This window comes from Elgaria multicarinata, chromosome 8, assembly GCF_023053635.1.
Source record: "Elgaria multicarinata webbii isolate HBS135686 ecotype San Diego chromosome 8, rElgMul1.1.pri, whole genome shotgun sequence".
NCBI lineage: Eukaryota > Metazoa > Chordata > Lepidosauria > Squamata > Anguidae > Elgaria > Elgaria multicarinata.
The window spans coordinates 30506201-30524046 of NC_086178.1; the positions used below are offsets into that span (position 1 = coordinate 30506201).

General features: G+C 42.2%; 1 protein-coding gene across 1 annotated transcript in view; it reads left to right on the forward strand.

Annotated features, from left to right (window-relative positions):
• The window catches only part of PLCH1 (phospholipase C eta 1), a 138187-nt gene that overhangs the window by 67569 nt on the left and 52772 nt on the right, over positions 1 to 17846 (forward strand). The window contains exons 5-7 of the mRNA XM_063132064.1: positions 456 to 585; positions 5920 to 6090; positions 16111 to 16204. Of these exons, the coding sequence (XP_062988134.1) occupies positions 456 to 585; positions 5920 to 6090; positions 16111 to 16204 (395 nt within the window). The remainder of the gene's footprint in view (positions 1 to 455; positions 586 to 5919; positions 6091 to 16110; positions 16205 to 17846) is intronic.

A 17846-nucleotide genomic window follows, 5' to 3' on the forward strand; every position in this document is an offset into this window, starting at 1 on the left:
ACTACAGTTTTTGCTTTGAATATAACAAACTATGGTTAATTGCTTCCTCCTCACAGCTGCACTGAAAGAGGGGAATGAGTATTGCACAAGCCTGAGGTTTATGCCATACCACTAAGCTATGGCCTGGTGTTACATGTGAACCTGGCCATAGTTTGTAATGCTGGGGAAATGTTATTGAGCTCTGCTTCATACAGGATTTTTTTTTGGTGCACATGTATGGGGATGGGCCATGCTGTCTGGTGATGATGGGAGTTGTAGTCCAGGAGATCTGAAGGGCTGATCTATGCCTTGTGCGCTCTCCCTTGTAGGGAAAATAACATGCTCTCTTTTGTTGTTGCCCTGCGCCTGATTTATATAACTCAACTCTTTACTTTTGCCTTATTTTTCAATAATTTAAAAGCCAAGCCAAGAATATTTTGGCATAGCAGTTTACCCTTTCCTTAATCTATCTGCACTTGGGTGAAGCAGACCTTTCAGGAAGCAGACAAGAACGGCGACGGCTTGCTGAATATTGAAGAGATCCACCAGTTGATGCACAAACTGAATGTCAACCTGCCCCGGAGGAAAGTAAGACAAATGTTTCAGGTGAGCATCCTCTCTTTCTCTGTTTGTAAGCTGAGTGTTCGCCTTTCAGAAGAGAAACGTGGGCTTATCAATGAAGATTAATAGGCAGGCAGTTCAGTGAAATGAATTGTTTATAGCGAATAGACAGCGGGGGCAGCTAATCATGCCGTGCCATGTCAGCATCTGGCTTTGGCTGGGCTGCTAACATCTGGCAGTAGCCGTCAAGGAATTATAACATTTAATTAATTGCAGACTGGACACGGAGTTCTGTAATATGCTTTGTGACGAGGCCAATGATTAATCTCTGTTAGACCCAATTCCTTTGGGGCCTGTTTGTGTTTAGCAACACCTTTTTTGCCACGAGTATGAAAGCAGGAGAAGGCAACTCTGCATTATTAGGGCTAACACAGCCTTGAATAGGATGCTCCAGAATTTACAAAAGACCCACTGAGTTTTGAGTTAACTGCTCTTCTTCCAGAGGCGGGGTTGAGGATGGAAAGTGATTTTTTTTAAAAAAGCAAACCAATCAAACTTACAAATGACTCTACAAGTGTGAATCAAGAAGGCTTATTCCCTTTATCCCATAGCCTTTCCCAACCTGGTGAACTCCAGGTCACTAGAACTCCCATCATCACCAGTCCAACACAACTGGATGGTACCAGGTTGGGGAAAGTTATGTTAGAGAGTAGGCTGGGGGCACTGAGCCCTTGCCTCTTAGCATGAGGTATGAGGAGACCTGTGGGCTGTGGTTAGATGGGTGCAGCATGCCTGGTGCCAGGAACTCTGCCCGTGTGCAAACTGAAACTGTTTTTTCCCTATCTGTGGTTGTACTGCCAGCCTCTTTTCCTGTAGAAAAGCTGAAGTGAAATAAAAATGCTGACTCGTTATCTTGTTTGCAGCCAACAGCATGATCCTGGGGCACAAAAACTCCATGCCTGTTTCAGTTGCATTAATGATAGCATCACATACATGATTAAGGAAGTAATGGCACTGCTCTACTTTGCAACAAGAAAATATGATCAGCTCTGCATGTGTCTTGAAGGAAGTAGAAATTCTCACCAGGGCAACCCAGATCCCCCCGACCCCACAATCACTGGAAATCTTGTTCAGCCATCCGCTGGCTATAGAAAATATAGCCGATAGGGATGGAAGCTTGCTCTCCTTTTAAAACGAAAGCTAAGATTTTCAGGCAGCTGGATTCTACACCCTATACTCTTCTAGAATCACAGCACAACATATCGTCCTGCTTCAATAGAGTACAAATTGAGGACATCTCCTCCTCATCTGGTCTGATTCAAGAAGGCTAGTTCTCTTGATTCTCTCTATGTTTTGTACTCTCAGTTTTGAGTCTATCTCTTGGCTGACTTCCAGCCGTAGATAGCATACATGGAGGTGGCCAGATGACTACCCACAGATCATGCCGAACTCAACCTGATTTGGCTTTTTGCCCAAGACTGAGAGCCAAACTATATGGGGGTGTTTGTTTAGTACATGCCTACACACTTGCTGTAAAGTGTCGGTGGTAGGGGGTTAACTTTTTATACTAAAAGGAGCCCTTGGAGAGAGGTGCGAAACCAACTCTGTCCCTTACCTTGATTTGCTTCAGTACTTTAACCCATTTTCTCCCTGTTGCTTGTGATGGAACCGCCAGGCTTGACTCAGCGATTCCCTGGCCAGGAAAGGGGGGTCTGGCTCGGCCAGCCCAGACACATGCCCCTTCACTGCCGCTTTTTAACCCTTTGGGAGTCTAGATTCTCAAGGAACACCACCACACAGGAGATAGGGACCAAACACTTTTATTCTTCACACAAACACACTTCCTTAAGGGTCCACACATTAAGGTAAACACGTAAGAGGCTTGGGGGAAAAACATGGACAAAGGAATGACACACTTCGGACAGCAGGGACTAATACCTCACCCTCACCCTTTTTGCACACTCAAGCCAGTTGGATTCGCACTCACTCCCCACTAACCACCCACCAGCCGTAACTCCGGCAAGGTCCCTTGCCCTCTTGTACACAAACCTAATTTAAAACAAAACAAACACTTAATACTGTGACTCAACCTCTGTTGCTCACTTCGACTTGGCTTCATGCCACTCAAACTAGACTCCTTCCCTCAGTGGCCATGTGGGGCTTCCGCCATCCAGGCCTGGATGCTCTTGCTCACCACGCACACACCGGACTCCTGACACCCACAGGAAAGAGACTGGACCCTTGGGTGCCCAAGCTTTTATCTCTTTCTGGGACCCCCTTGTCACCAGACCCACCCTGACCAATTGAAACCCCCTAGCAACCCACACCTCACCCGAAGGGAGGGGGGAATGCTCCCAGACATTGCACAGCTGCAACTTGTTACTCTCCCCCTGGTACCAGCCCAGGGAGGCGTTATCAGATGCCAGGTGCTTCTCACGAAAGCGCGGCCTTGGCATTTAGCTTGCTACTCCCTTCTGGACACAAAGAAACCCATCTCCTTCTCTCCAGGATAATGCAAAGATGTTTTCTTAAAGGGACCATGGGCCCAGCCCATGACATTGCTCATTTCTGATATCAGACCTGAGCTGGGGGAAAAGCATCTTAATGCAGTGCAGAGCAGCAAGGTGTAAAGTGGGGTTTTGCTCTTCTCCCCAAGTTCGGCTTTTAGTATACAAAGTTTCACCTCTACCTTATAGCCAAATGGTCAAACACGAATATGCACAGTTGTGGTTTACCCTGAACTGTACAGTTTAATATGGCATGAATAAGCGCTGCTCTTCCCCTCCTCCGGCATGGCAAGGAGAAGGAGTTTTGAGGCTTTCACTTCTGGCTTTTTTGCATCCCCTGTCAAGCTGTGTTTTTTTAAAAATTATTATTATTATTATTATTATTATTATTATTATTATTATTATTTTATATCCTGCTTTCTTCTCCATACTAGAACTCAAGGGAGCTAAGTACGATTTGTTTGAAACAAGCCAATTTCAGCCCATGGGTTATGAAGCTGGCCTGTTTTAAGAACCCATAGTTAATGTTACCACAGTTTAGGGTTTGGACAGTATGCGAAACTGTGGTTAATCAGACTTGGAAGTGAAAGCTTCTGATCTCCTTGTTGCCATGCCAGAGGACGAGAGGAGAGCTGCACATAAACACAAGCTTTGCCTAAGCTCGCTCATGCAATACTAAACTATGGTTTAGCATGATATTCAGCCATGTCCAGTATCATTATGTGGCAATGTGGTCATGGCTCAAGACAGACAGACTTAAAACACTTGTGGGGAGGGACATGAGGAATGGCCTTCAGACAACAAACTGAGGAAATGTAGGATGAGTCAGGCTTGTGTGTGATCTATCTTATGTTGCATCTGATTATATAAAGTCCAAAATTAATTTTTAAAAAACCAGACCTTTGCTAGTGAGAATAAATATACAGTTTTTGGGAAGCATGATGTGGAACCCTTCTTTAACTTTTCTTTCTTGGATGGCTTAAAACCGACTGCCTAAAACTTAGCAGGGAAAGCAGATTTATAAGAATCTGTTACTGTGGGGAGTTAACCTATACAAAGATAATGCATTTTGGGGGGAAAAACTGCTGTGAAATGTTTTGTAAATACTATCAAATTGACTTAAGCAGATGCTCAGAGTTGTTGTTGGGTTTTTTAAAAAGCCATTATAACATACACCAAGTACTCCTTTCTTCCCTGAGGACAGACTCAAAGAGAAATCAAGAGTGGAGTTAATATTTGAATTTCCCTCCGCACCTGCTAATGTTGTTATGTTCTTGAACAATGTTTTAGCAACAGAAATGAAATGGTTCTGGCTATGTATCCCCCCCCCACCTCCCCACCCCAAGGTCCAAAAGTCAGGAGTGCCCTATTATGCTGATTTCTCTTAAAGTACTAATTAAGTCTCAGATTAAGGGAGAAGGATCTTGGAATTGTTTAGATCACAAGCTGAATATGAGCCAACAGTGCGATATGGCTGCAAGAAAGGCAAATGCTATTTTGGGCTGCATTAATAGAAGTATAGCTTCCAAATCACGTGAGGTACTGGTTCCTCTCTATTTGGCCCTGGTTAGGTGTCATCTAGAGTATTGCATCCAGTTCTGGGCTCCACAATTCAAGAAGGACGCAGACAAGCTGGAGCGTGTTCAGAGGAGGGCAACTAGGAAGATCAGGGGTCTGGAACCAAAGCCCTATGAAGAGAGACTGAAAGAACTGGGCGTGTTTAGCCTGGAGAAGAGAAGATTGAGGGGAGACATGATAGCACTCTTCAAATACTTAAAAGGTTGTCACACAGAGGAGGGCCAGGATCTCTTCTTGATCCTCCCAGAGTGCAAGACATGGAATAATGGGCTCAAGTTAAAGGAAACCAGATTCCGGCTGGACATCAGGAAAAACTTCCTGACTGTTAGAGCAGTACAACAATGGAATCAATGACCTAGGGAGGTTATGGGCTCTCCCACACTAGAGGCCTTCAAGAGGCAGCTGGACAACCATCTGTCAGGGATGCTTTAGGGTGGATTTCTGCATTGAGCAGGGGGATGGACTCGATGGCCTTGTAGGCCCCTTCCAACTCTGCTATTCTATGATTCTATGGTGTTTTTTTGTGGGGGATCAGTGCAAATGTTTAAGGAATTTAGGGCTCCATCTTTATACAGTCACACTAACATGGGAGTAAGGCCTGTTGAACTCAATGAAACTTACTTCTGAGTAAACATGCATAGGATTGTGCTGCAAGGCTGCAATTCCTAGCCACCCTTACTTGAAAGAAAGTCCTATTGTGGGGACTACTTTTGAATAAACATGATTGTGCTGCAATCTCCAGTTGTTGACTTGATTCCTCCAGGAAACAGGGCTTGGAAGCAAAGCCCTGGAAGAACCTAAGGAGGTAACATGGGCCAGATGTGAACCTCCACAAGCAGGATTAGACCTACAGGATGGAGATTTCATATCTCTAATTTGGATGAAACATTTGAACATTCCTCCCTGATGAATCGGTGCTGGGCCACAAGATGGCTGTTTCATGGCAATTGCAGGATATAATCTAGGAATGGGAGCTATTTTGGATTAGATGATGCTTTGAGGTATTAGCTCAAGTTCACAAACTGTTCTCTGCTGCTGCAGCACAAAGACTGACCGGCATGAAGCTATAAAACGGAATGCCAAGAGGATGCAAAACCAGTTCTCACCTGTGGTTTGCTCATGTTGTGCTTCAAAGCTCAAACCATGGATCTGGGTTCCAAACCATGGTTTGGCGTCGAGTCTAAATTCAGCCACTTGGCTGTTCATAAGTATCTTTTCCTATGATGACTATTCTGTCATGCTACTTTATTCATATCCTACCTAACATACATATTTGGTTATACTTGTTCCTCAGGAGGCTGACACAGATGAGAACCAGGGAACCTTAACCTTTGAGGAGTTTTCTGTATTTTACAAGATGATGTCATTAAGGCGTGACCTCTACTTGCTCCTTTTAAGCTACAGTGACAAGAAAGACCACCTCACCGTTGAGGAATTTTCTCAGTTTCTGAAGGTAGAACAAAAGGTAGGAAAACAGAAACAGACAGAAGCACTGTTTTTGCTTTAATCCATTGCAGAATTTCCCCATCACTTGACCTATCCAGCCAGCAAAAGCTGCTGGGGGCCGATGCAGAGAAGTTAAGTGTACAAACAAAGAAATCATGTTGTATTGTTTTATCTTGATCAGATACTGGGGTGGCCCACTGCCCCTTCACACCACCTTTAACTACTGGGCTCCAGTGGCACAGGTGTAGGAAATGACCCAGTTCACACATCACAACAACCCAGTTTTGTTTTGTTTTCAATCCCTGGGTGTGACTGAGCATTTGTGGTGTTTCTCCTGTTCCTGGGCTATTGATTTTGATGTGTGAACTGGGTATTATGTTGTTGTTGTTGTTGTTGATAATAATAATAATAATAATAATAATAATAATAATAATAATAATAATAAATAATAATATCCTGTCTTTTCCCCAGTACTGGGACTCAAGGCAGTTTGCAAGAATAAAACATGTACTCTGAGTTGTTGGGAGGAGAGACAATCAGCAGTTGTAACCCACATGGCTATAGAGCTGGTGCCATTTTTGATGATGTATTGATTCATTTATTTGATTTGTGCCCTGCCTTTCTACCTAGAAAATGTCACTTACAATCATAGGGACTAATTTAAAAATAAAAATAAAAACGAACACTTGATTAAAACAATAATACATTAAAACACACACACACACACACACACACACACACACACACCAGTGACAAAATAAAACAACACTCAACCCAACAGATCAGCTTACACGACAAAGGCTTGCTTGAATAAAATCATTTCCGCCTACTGGCAGAAGACCACCGGAGATGGGGGAGGGGGAATTGCTTGTACCGGAAAAAATATTTTTGCATTATTTTCATCACATCATCAGAGCTGTTTCTGTCACATGGAGGAAGAGAAACATGAGACGGCTGCGACTTCCGAGGGGTCCAGTAAGACAGACCGTGGGCTTCAGAGACATTCCTCTGAGCCTCGTACACTGTTGACACCTGTTATAAATAATTGGGATTTTATTTCACTGGTGCTCTAGTTTCTGCTTGTCGTCTGTTGTTCATTACCAGTGCATTTGTCAGCTGTCATATGCCCAGCCTCTCTGTCCCCCTCACCATTCTGGAGGTGCTTTTGGAGTGTCCTCATGCAAGACAGCTATATCGTGTCCATGACCTCACCCTGGCTCAGTGGCTTTGAGAAACACCTGCTGTCCATTCAAAGGACTGCATGCATGCCCAGCATTACCACCTCCCGTCAGGAGATGAGAATAGGTTCCAGTGTAATGGGTAGCTCACTGAACCTTGAAGTTCTGCCAGGGAGTAACAGAAGATGTATGAGAAACCCAGAGGAGTGGCAAACAGATGCTCTTCGGTAATGGGAAATTGCTGGAGCTTGAAGGCTGATGCACATTGACCATCAGAAATTTAGGCTGGGGTAGATGGACTGGGTAATGTACTTTTTGTTTTGTCCTGAGCCCTGGGGATTATATCAGCCATTGTCCATCACAATTTGGTGGCTTGGGGGCACAAGGTTTTTCAGTATACTGCTATTACATGTGCTTCCAAGTCCCTTGCCAGCCAGCAATGCTATGCATACCTGGTATCATGTCACCACAGATCCCAAGCTAAACTATATCTGGAAAGTACAAAAAACTAGCTGAAAGTGCGCACAAGGCAAATAACTCCAGCTGTTGAGCCCAGCTGATCCCTCTTCCTGCACAACCTGAAATTCAGGCATCTTGGCACATTATAGGAAGGATGCGCCTGCAATTAGCCGAGGGTCCAGCTGCATGTTGACCATATGTGATCAGTCATGTAAATCAATATTATAGTAAAGATGAAATCAACCATGATGGAAATCTGGGGACAAGAAATGGCATGGACATTTGGCCAAGCCTGGCTTGGAAATGAACTTTCAGGGTTCTGGAAAAGGGCTCTCAAAAGAAGAATGAGCTTTTAACACCCTGTGAGCTGTTACCCAGTTTGGGTCAATATCTGGTTTGGAGAAAATGTCCTGGTTGACTGAGAGGGAGAGGGAAGGAAGGGAAAGTCCTTCCCCCCCCTCAACTGCTGTTCCCTCATGGAAATGAATAAAAAGGAAGGGGGAGTCTCTTTATTTCCCAAGTCCTTTGGATTTGTTTGGGAAATGAAGCGATTCAAAAGCAGAAAACTCCTTTCTGAGAACAGAGATGCAGGCTTTGAATAGATTAGAATTTCCAATTGAGCAACATGGCCAGATGCTGTCATGCTGATTTCAAGGAACTCAGAGAAATAATGAAAAATGCAAGTCTTAACTAGTTTGGGTCTGCACAAGAGGTTGCTAGGAATAACATTTCACTTGAGCTTTCACTTGAGCTTGGGTAATCCATTTTCCCCAATGAAGAAGTCATTTTTCTCTTACCTTGTTTGACGCTAAAAGCTTTCTTTCACTTTACTTGCGAGAGATTTTTAAAAGCGCCTCAAGAGACAAATGAAGACTGAGCTTCTGTTGCTATATTTTCCATTGCTTTTCTCAGTGGATACAAATGCTGTTTTAGCCTGTGGTTGTAGGGTAGTATCCAATGTTAGTCCTACACAGAGTAGACCTATTGAAATAAATAGGACTTAAGTTAGTCACAACTAATTTACATCCCATTAATTTAGTGGATCTATTCTACATTGGACCAGCATTGGATACTACTAAAAGCATTTACTAAATTCAAGCTCAATTGCCCTGATGCAGAATAGAAGGAGGAGCACAATTATTTTCTTTCCCACACTTCTAGGATCTTATTCCCATATCACTGGGTAGCAGAATCTGACTCATCCTTCATTCCCATAAGCCCATCCATATCGGTATCACTTGAATTGTTTGGGTTTGTTTGAGGACGATTCCAGAATAAAAAGTTTGTGGAATGCTGTCCTCAAACATTGAGGACTTATTTTTCAAGTATTACTGGAAAATTACTGGTTACGCTGGGTTGGGTCCAGACTTAGAGTAGATTTACCGAGATAAAAGGGATTTAAGTTAGTCATCATGACTAGCTTAAGTTCCATTGATTTCAATAGATCTATTCTAAGTATGCTTAAGTCTGGATATAACCCACAAAGTGTTTTTGGAGCTCTTTGAATTGTGGGATGGTGGGATGTGGAAGAGGACTTGCTGTAAGCAGGATGTGCAACACACACACACACACAGCCCTTGCACATGCACACTTTGAAAAACGTTGACAGTCCTCTGGAAACTTTTAGTCACCTCAAATTCCTTGAAAATTTGCTTTAAGTGAAATGTAAGAGATCAGTGATTTATTCATCAATCTGTACTGACTTTCTGTCAATAGACTCACAAGGTGGTGTATAATACAAAATGTTTTAAACCCTTGTAAACCAGAAAAAAAAGATCAGAACAGTGCAGTACATAGTAAAGAGAGCAATAATTAGCTCACTTGAACTGTCATGAAAAGCTAAGCCCAGTTATTTTCTTATTTTGTAAGAATACTATACTTATCTGTGCTCATCTTGTATTCATTTGAGCTCTGTATAGAAACAGCTAGGAAGTGCAACAAAATGTTGGTGTGTGGAGCATTTCCATTCCGGATTCCAGCTACTAAATGCCGTTCTCCCCCCCTCCCCACCCACCCCCAAACCACTGTTTTTCTATTTTCCCCGTTCCAACACTGAGTGACATTCTGTGACCACTGAGGGTGTTCATTCCTCACTCAGTTATTTTTGGAATCCATTTTTCTAAAGATTTTGTGTATTTCTGCAAATCTTGGGTTTTTTCCAAGCTTCTTGATATCTCCCTCTTCTGTGTGTGTGGTGGCATTTTGGCTACATGAGCAACAGCAGTCAAGGTGTGAACATAATTTTTTTTAGAAATGCCTCGGATTGTATCTCATGCATTTCATGGCCTCATGGTACCGTTGTTTACACTGTTTTCTCTCTCTACGCATACCTGTCTGTCTGGGTTGGTCTGTCCAACTGAGGATAATTCTTCAGGCATTTGATGAATTAAGAGTCAAGCCACGGAGTCTCCAATGTTTTGCCTGTTGGCACCAGTGTATCCATGGACACCTCTCTTGGTGCCCACCAGCTTTCCTGCCCCCCTAATTTTAATGCTACTGCTGAAGGGTTTTTAAAATCATTTTTTAAACTGAGAGGTTGCCAAGTCAAGTGCTGCTCTTGAGAACCATCTTTATTTGAGTTCAAAAGAGTGGTTTTGTATTTTGGAGCTCAGACCCCACCTCTGCTTTATAGTTAGTTCTTTTCTTTTAGTCTCCCCTGTTTGCCTTCTGGGAAATGAGTGTTTTCTGACCAGCCATGTCCAGTCATTTTATGAATGAGTAAGCCCCACCTGTTGGCAGCCATTTTGTGCAAGTGTCCATGACACTCTCAAAAGTTTTGGGACCCCTGCCTATAGAAGCTTATGGCATAATATGTTTGTTTTCAAAGTGCCACAGATTTTATTCTCGTGTTGGTCTTATGAAAAAAATCTTGTTTGACTTTCCTAAAAAATTCTCAGGGCAACCCTCCACCCCTGCCAATTTTCATCAGGTGTTGCATTCAGCACAATTTCAGTGGCAATTCTGGGGATGGGTGGATAACTTCTAGTCCCAGCACAGGTGGTGGGTTGCCACTGCAGGAGTATCCCTGAAGTGGGCAACCCTAAAGGGAGAGACCCCTTTAAGGGTGGAATGAGGGCAAGAACAGTCTTGTATAATATTTGTGAGAGGGATTATGGGATAATACTCTTGAACCCTTTGTCAAGGGTGGTTGGGATTTAGAAGGCCCATGTGAGAGTCCATGGGATTTAGAAGGCCCATGTGTAAGGGGAGTATGGCTCTGTGATATAAGGCCCTCCCAGTTGTTAGAATTTGTCTGTGTGGGTGGGGTGGCCTTATCCTATGATTGTGTTGTTGGCTTAAAATGCTGTTCCTTGGTTTCCCTCCGCAACTATCACCTTTGCTTTTAAATTTTTTCACTCTTTGTTCTTTCAAGGATGTGTCTTGGAAATGCTGTATGTATGTGATCACATGGGAAGGGCTAACTGTGCTGATATAATGGTAGTTTTGGGTAGGGAAACGTATGGCACCAGGGGCTTGACATGCTAGGGAATTGGAAGAATGAGTAGATACCTTACTTTTCCCTTTTATAGTCTTTCCCTCAACCGGATAGTCCATGGTTACCTTATCAGCTTGCCCCATGGTCTGCTGGTGCTGTTATTGAATACCAGGTTGGTTCATAGTAAAAAATCTCTCATCCATGACTTAATTGTGGATGAGGAGGACGGGCTAGCTTATTTAATGGAGATCTGGGTTGGGGAGCTGTCAGTATCCTCTAGCTATGCCCTCCTGGGTGTTTTTGCTGCATTCTAATTGTATTTTATTGTAATTGTGATTTTTAATTTTGTTTTGTTTTATCTTGTACACTGCCCAGGGAACTACTGTTATGGGTGGCTTATAAACTGAATGAATTAATTAATAATTGCTTGGGTGGGTTTGCCTCCTGGGCTTAGATTATATTCTTTCTTACCATACTTTTTATCTTTCTGTTCTGCATGGATGACTACAAAACTCTTAGGAGTCCCATGTGGCACTAACATTTTGGCTCTAACAAACGTCTTGATAAAGAAAGATTATTGGACCAAACCCTGGTTTTTGTGTTTGTTAATTACATTCCTGCAGGTTTCACATTCTGATCACTGTGCTGATTAATCGAAGAGAATTCAATTTAGCTTCAGCATCTATGCTGTGTGGAGTTTATTATTTCACTCTGAATGTACTCTCTATATGATATTTATACAGGTAATACTCTCGAAAGGAATAGGCTTTAGCATCAATACTAATCTCATGAGCTGAGATGAGGAGTAATAAGTATAGTCTGGGACAATTGAATTTTCAGAAATGGCTAAAAAGTTGGTTACGATCCAGCCAAAGTGAAGTGCTGCCAAGTCTTGTGGGAGAGTGTTGAACTCACGTTTAATTCTTTCACTGTTACCAGTGGAATTTAAAATGTGTTTAACTTTAGCTGGATCATGCTCAGGTTTTGTAAGATTCGTAATACGTTAAATTAGCTGCCTTTTTATTGCAGTATTTAACAAACAATATGATGAGCCATTACATTATTTTTACATTATTAACCTGATCCATATCTCAACATAGCTAGTTACCTGGATTTAAGTCCACTATATCCAATAAAGTAAATTATGTAATGTGATAAGCCAGACATAAATCTGTGAAGCCTTCAGTTACCTATAGTTTCCTGTTTTGTTTGAACTGGGGAAGTGTGATTTTTTTGTGTTGTTTTTTAGATGTGGTACAAGCTCCACAGACTATTGTTGATTTTTGATTCCATATTTTAGGGACACAATCTCGGTAGAGCAATGTATTAATAGTAGGCTTCATCATTTGTTTGCTGGCTCACACGAATGGGTTATGTGTTTTTACTAAAGGTTTGTTCAATTCATGACGTATCAAGCCAACATACAATAGTCTGAACTCTCTCATGATCACACACATTATTCAATTGTTTGTATGCCTCTTTGAGAATTTTACTGGGAAACAAGATATAAATTTGAGAAACAAATATCTAAAGCATCAAGACAGTGCAATAAAAATTGGGCACAGAATTTGAGAAGCTGATAATATAGCCATTGCTGTCTTGCCAGGAAAAATGGTTCAGATTTGTAGGATGCATCTCTAAAGACTCCTTTGATGCCAATCAAAAGGCATTGTGCTTCTTATTCAATCCTTTCCTCCTTGATTGATTTATGTGGAAAGAAAAAAGACAGAAGCAGCATTGGGAAAATATGGTAGTGTTACAAGTTGAGGACTAGAGATCCTCATAAAATTCCATGAAAGGATCCGTGCAAGTTCCTGATAAAAACCTAATCTGGAATCACCCTTTAAAACAGTGACAGCACTCTTTCCTTTTAATGGCAATATTTTTCTATGCACCTTCTAGGCAATTCACTTTGGAAATGTTGGCGTTTTTTTCAGGTCTGTGCTCTGTGTACTCGAGTGCTAAGGCAGTATTAATAGTGACAATGTTAAGGTGTGTTTCTAGGGGATCTGTTTTAAATGGTTCAATGGTAGATGAGACTGTACAGATTCATATTTTCCCCTCAAGAGGAAACAAATGAAATCAAAGTGCAAAGAAAATATAATGAACAGTATAAATGAGGTCAATTTTGGATTGCCAAGGTTCAGCCAGACAAAATTTGAAAGATAGAAATCTAGAGAAACATGGGTAAAGGTTCGTTCCCCACCCTTTAGTAGCCAGCATGATTATGTGATAGATTTATACACTGCTTTAAAATGCCATTGAAACCAAGCTGGGATAATAAGCCTCTGTATAGTACACCTCCACGTCCATAACACACACACACACTTCCTGTTCCTCAAGGAATTTCTTGAAAAGGGCAACTGACTCAAGATAAGTGAAAGAAAAGCAAGTTGATTAAATACAATAGCCAGGTGTGATATCAGCATCACATTTCACCATCTTTGTCACTTGAAGCTTGGGTGGCCTCAGTGGCACATTCTACCAACATCGGTTAGTGGCCCAGCTACGCCTCTTTGGATAGGAATGACCTACTTTCAGTCATCTTTGTTCTGGTAACCTCCAAGTTAGATTACTGCAATGCACTCTACGTGGGGCTGCCTTTGAAGACAGCTCAGATGCTGCAGCTTGTGCAAAACCCGGTGGCCAGATTGATAATAGGGACCATAAGGTCTGAGCATATAGCACCTCTTCTGGCCTGCTTGCACTGGCTGCCTGTATGCTTCCGTGCTAGCTTTGAGCCATAAAGCCTTACATGATTTGGAACCGCAATACCTGATGAAGCACCTCTCCCAGCATTAACCTATCTGTATACTATGCTCATCATCTATGGCCCTTCTACTGTTGCCTCCTCTGGGGAAAGCTAGGAAGGTGTGAACAATGGAGAGGGCCTTCTAAGTGGTGGCCTCCTGATTATGGAACTATCTCCCTAATGAGGCTGACGCTATTATCTTTTTGGTGCCAGGTTAAGGCCTTCCTCTACTTTCAGGCTTTTCGCAGTATGTGATAAGGTTTTTAATTGGGTCCTGGGATTTCTTACTGTTGTTTACTAAAGTATTTGTGTGCGTGCACGTATTTGTTTGTGTGTATATTATTATATGTTTGTATGTCAATGGTTTTTATATTGTGTGCGACGTTGTATTTTTAAAGCTTTTAATCTTTGTAAACTGCCCAGAGAACTTTGGCTGTTGGGCAGCATAGAACCGGAATGAATGAATGAATGAATGAATGAATGAATCTCAGTGGGTTTGTGACTAAGGATAGAAATGGGAGGGGCAAGGATCTGCTAAGAGGGCAGGAAAGGGTAGAGACCAGGGCTAGGGATTGTGACTTCAGCTGTTGAGGAATGTTCCTGGCAGCAGAAGACAATGTACAGGTTAGTCCTGGGCAAGTTGTGTTGGCTAACAGGATGTGAGCAGCCTGTGTTGTGGTCATCCATATATTGCCACCTTGAGTGCCACATTTGGTAGACTGGTGGGGAACATGTAAAATTAATAAAATCTCTAGTTCTCGCATGCCCCTCTATCTTTTCAATAAGGACAGAATACCTGATGGTGGCTTATCATATGTTCACACATGCGTGCATGCACACACATACCCACATGCATGTCCTCTGCACTGCATATGAAAACTGTATGGACCCAGTCTGCTAGCCTTCAATGATTTACGGTCCTCCTGTATATAGAAAATTATTATTATTATTATTATTATTTATTTATTTATTTATTTATTTATTTAGCACCATCAATGTACATGGTGCTGTACAGAGTAAACAGTAAATAGCAAGACCCTGCCGCATAGGCTTACAATCTAATAAAACCATAATAAAACAATAAGGAGGGGAAGAGAATGCAAACAGGCACAGGGTAGGGTAAACAGGCACTGGGTAGGGTAAAACTAACAGTATAAAGTCAGAACAAAATCAAGTTTTAAAAGCTTTAGGAAAAAGAAAAGTTTTTAGCTGAGCTTTAGTTACGTGTTTCTTTGCCAGAAACCTGCAATTGCTGCTTGGGAGGGACAGGTGGGTAGGAGCTGGGAGTTAGAGATGCTTTGCATGCTCTGATTTCCATAAGAAGTCTTTAAAGTGCACTCTTTGACTCTCTTTGTTGTTGCATGTTATGTTAAAAGGGGTAACTGTTAAAATGGCTATGTAATACAGGGATGGGGAACATGTGGCTCTCCAGATGTGGTTGGACTGCAGTTCCCATTGTCCCTTCATCAAGATGCTGGGAGACAGTCTAGCAACGTCTGGAGGACTACACGTTCCCTATCTCTGCTGTAATGTGTGGCAACAGCATTACTTCTCTCCCCCGCCCACCCATGTACTTAGGAAAGTACATATCAATTTTTGCTTTTGCTTTTGTGGAGGATACTACCAAAAAGCAACATAAAGCCACTGCTCATTATATGGGAAGAGGTACGATTTCATAGAATCATAGAAACACAATTAAACTATCAATGAGAGGTGGCTGTCTTAAAAACCTTCAGAGATGAAGAACCTACAACCTCTGTAGGCAGACTGTTCAACTATTGTACAGATCTTACCATCAGGAAGTTTTTCCTTATGTTTAATCGAAATCTAGTAGCTGTAACTTATACCTATTATTTCTGGTCAAACTTGAACTAATAGTAGTAAAAATTGAGTTTGGTGGCCAGGTACATCAAACAGATACAGCTCTTGTTGTGTTCATTAATTCTCCACCGTGTTCATCTTTAAAAAAAAAGAAAAGAAAAAAGTCAGGACGCTTACAACACTCTCTCTCTCCCCAAAGATATACACACAAATCCCCAGCTCTCTGAAAGGTCATTGAAGAATACTTTTACTGACAGTTGTATTCATGGTTGGCTGCACCCAGAGTAGGACCATGGGATTTTCAAGGAGATACTGGGGCCCGAAGTAGATTTTGACATGTTGGTCACATACTCCGAAAGATCAAAAATATTATGAATTTTGTCTTTGATACAGATGAATAATGTGACGACAGAGTATTGTCTGGACATCATAAGGAAGTTTGAAGTTTCAGAAGAAAACAAGACCCATAATGTTCTGGGCATAGAAGGTAACATCTTTCAGATTTTTGTTGTTGTTTATTTAGATGGCATGTCATATTGCTGTCATACAGCAAAGGTTTTCACAGTTTCGACTTTGACAAGGTTTAGTATATAAAAGATTGAAATGTGAGATCAACCAGCTAGCATTTTAATTCCTGGAAAAAAACGTGCATGAGAATATGAATAAGGTAGAAATTAATGCCATTAACACCGTTGCCAGCAAGAGTTTGCTTAGTTGTTTTAAACTCATTTCTGCTCTTATCTCCTAGAGTCTAGACCAGGGGTTGGCAACCCAGCAGGACCCTCAAGTGCACCTGCCAGACCCCTATTAACCCCTTCACTCACCCCCATTATCCTTCCCCATTCACCTCTCCCACCACTTCTGCTTCCCACTGCACTCAACTCTGCAGCAAAGAAGCAGGGAGTCAGACCATTCCCTGCTTCCTTGCTGCAGAGGTCAGCGCAGCAAGAGGCAGAAGCAGCAATGGGAGTGAGTGAGGTGGAAGTGAGGTGGAACGACGGCGGTGAGAAAGGAGGAGGGAAAAGAAGTGTGGGGGGGTGGTCAAGAAAAGAACCATAGAATAGTAGAGTTGGAAGGGGCCTATAAGGCCATCGAGTCCAACCTCCTGCTCAGAGGGAATCCTGTTAGGGGAGAGGGTCTAGAAAGGAGAGAATCCCAAGAATAAGTGTGTGGGGGCCCAAACGATGGCAGGAGAAATGCACTCTCAGACCTGGGAAAAAATGACAAGTGTGGGCATGGGTCCAAAAACATTGATTACCCCTAGTCTAGCCAGAGGCTACAGATTTAATTAGGATCAACAAAAGGTGATAACGACGGTGATTAATAGTTGCAGTGGTATTTAAAATGGACAAAAAGGGTTACAGTTAAAATAATTGTACGTTTATATTTCAAACCTAACATTAAAAAAAAAAAAAAATAGGGAGAGAGGCAGCATCTACTGAATAGCATGTTGTACTTTGATTTATGAAACATGAGATTGATTGATTGATTGATTGCATTTCTATACTGCCCAATTGCCGAAGTTTTGGTTCTGCCTTAGACTCCTTGTCTATAACAGCCCTGGGCAATGTGATATCCTCCAGACATTTTGGGCCACAACACCCATAGTTCCCAGCTAGCATGGCTATGCTGCCTGGGGTTTATGGCTCAACATGTCTGGAGGGCACCAGGTTGGGGAGGTCTGGTCTACGACCTTGGAGAAGTCACTTTCTCTCAGCCTCAGCTCTCTAACTTTAAAATGGCTAAGGACATTGTCAATAATACAGGGCTAGATGGGCTAAAGTTCTGACTTGGTATAAGGCAGCTTCCTATATTGCGATGCCAATCAGCTGTTTGTGGCAGGGTCTGGATTCTGTCGTCCCTCCTCCAAACAGCTGTTGGATGGGGGTTCACCTTTAATAAAAAGGGCTACATGCCTGCAACTTTGGCTGAGCCCTGCATGCTTTATTGGATCAGAGCTTGTATGTGTACCTCGAATTTATTCATGATGGTATCAGGAGGAAGAGAAATAATTTTCAAACACTAAAGATAAAAGCTAATTTTCTGGAAGATTGTTGAATAAATGCTGATAGCGAGGGTGATGGCATATTTGCTAGTAGAATGATTTTGTTGACGGAACTGCAGGAGAC